Source organism: Apium graveolens, chromosome 3 (genome assembly GCF_009905375.1).
Source record: "Apium graveolens cultivar Ventura chromosome 3, ASM990537v1, whole genome shotgun sequence".
Taxonomy (NCBI): Eukaryota; Viridiplantae; Streptophyta; class Magnoliopsida; order Apiales; family Apiaceae; genus Apium; species Apium graveolens.
The window spans coordinates 4,085,130-4,087,076 of NC_133649.1; the positions used below are offsets into that span (position 1 = coordinate 4,085,130).

Sequence of the window (1,947 nt, forward strand, 5' to 3'; positions counted from 1 at the left end):
ATATTGTCGAAAGCGGGTATGACGAGCCCACGGATGCAGCCGCTCAAGCAGCCCTGTCAAATGCTGAGAAGACGGGGTTAAAGGAGTCCCGAAAAAAGACAAAAAGGCATTATACACGATTTTTCAAGGTGTCGATGAATACAACTTTGAAAAACTTTCGGAGGAAAAAATATCAAAGAGTACGTGGGAGATTTTGCAACAATCATTCCAAGGAGTTGAAAAAGTCAAAAAAGGTGCGGCTCCAAGTGCTACGCGGGGAGTTTGAAAATTTAAAGATGACAAATTCTGGAAATATTGGTGAATTTAATACACATTTGAGAACGGTGATAAATGGGATAAAAATAAAAGGGGAAAGTCTCGATGATGTTCGGGTAATAGAAAAATTACTATATTCGTTGACAAGGAAATTTGATTACGTTGTTACTTCTACCGAGGAGTCAAAGGACTTGTCCACAATTTCCATTGATGAGCTCGTAGGTTCACTTAAAGCTCATGAGCAGCGGATGAACCAGTATGATGATGCAAGCCATTTGGAAAAGGCGTTGCAAAGTAAAGTATCCATTGTCGACAGTTCTGGAAGTAGCGGTTGTGTAATTGGCGAATGTGGCTTTAGAGGTGGCTCCCGAGTTGGTCGAGGACGTGAAAGGCAGTCTTTCAATAGAGGCCAGAATTCTGAAGGTTTTCAATCATCTAGTCGTGGTCAAAATTTTAGAGGCCGAGGAAGAGGTGGATTTCAACGAGGTGATAAATCTCAATTTCAATCTTATAATTGTAATAGATTTGGTCACTTCAGTTATGAGTGTAGACCACCAAAGGTGGAAGAAAGAAGTCATTTTACTGCAGCAAAAGAAGATAAAAATGTTCACACTGCTATGTTCCTTACTTATAAAGAAGACGAGGAAAGCAAGAAGAATGTTTGGTATCTTGACTCAGGGGCCAGCAATCACATGACTGGTCATAAAGATTTATTTACGTAGATAGACGAGACCATCAACGTAGAAGTTACTATTGGTGACTTGTCAAAAATTCCGGTCAAGGGAAAAGGTACAATTACAATTGAGTCAAAAAATGATGAGAAAAAGTATATAAATGATGTTTATTATATACCTGCTTTGAAAATAATATCATCAGTCTTAGACAACTTGTGGAAAAGGGGTATAATATTCAGATGCACGATATTTCTCTAATCATCAGGAATCAGGTTCAAGAATTAATTGCAGATGTGGAGAATTTAGCAGTTATATAGTTTGTGCTAAATATAGCACTGTGCTATATTTGCCATATCACAATAGAGTTAAAAAATACAAGGAATAAAGTATAAGTAAAATAGACTATAAGTAAAAAGTGAACAAAGTTTATACCCATAAATGGAAAAGTTAGTTAAATTTGAAACAATTTAGTTATATATAAAACCAACCATTGGAGACATGGTGTTATTTTAGCACCAAAAATCACTTTTTGGTTCTAGATTATAGAAATAGGTGCACCAATTTTACGAACACCATTGGCTTTGCCCTAATAGCTTAGAAGTCAGAAATCATGCATTGCTTCAATGTTGATAATAAGATGAGTTTCCTTAAATAGCAATTGCGTGAGGAAAGTATCCGGAGTAAACCTGTATAATTTAAAGCATTAAGTCAAGCGGTCCAATACAGACCACTAAAGTTGCTTCATCTTTTCAGGCTTTGGAAAATCTACAGGTTAATTTATTCATCAGAATAAAATATAATGTAAAAAAAGTAAAATATAGATAGCACACCATTCAATGGCATTCATATAGTAAAGAAATGGCCCAAGAGAATGTCCGATTATTTGTTTTTGTCCTTGAATCAAATGCTTGCAATTAACTATTGTTCATGTGCTCCAAGAGAATGTTCTCAGATCTATTTCTTGAAAATGTTATTGTTTAATCAAATCTTAACAGGATATCAAGAATATTTTCTACGA

The 1,947-nt window shown here is 35.4% G+C and overlaps 1 protein-coding gene across 1 annotated transcript; it reads left to right on the forward strand.

Annotated features, from left to right (window-relative positions):
* The first annotated feature begins 275 nt into the window (after positions 1 to 275).
* LOC141713753 (uncharacterized) lies at positions 276 to 977 on the forward strand. The gene has a single exon (XM_074517328.1). It carries the CDS (start codon positions 276 to 278, stop codon positions 975 to 977), a length of 702 nt encoding a protein of 233 aa, XP_074373429.1.
* The last annotated feature ends 970 nt before the right edge of the window (positions 978 to 1,947 follow it).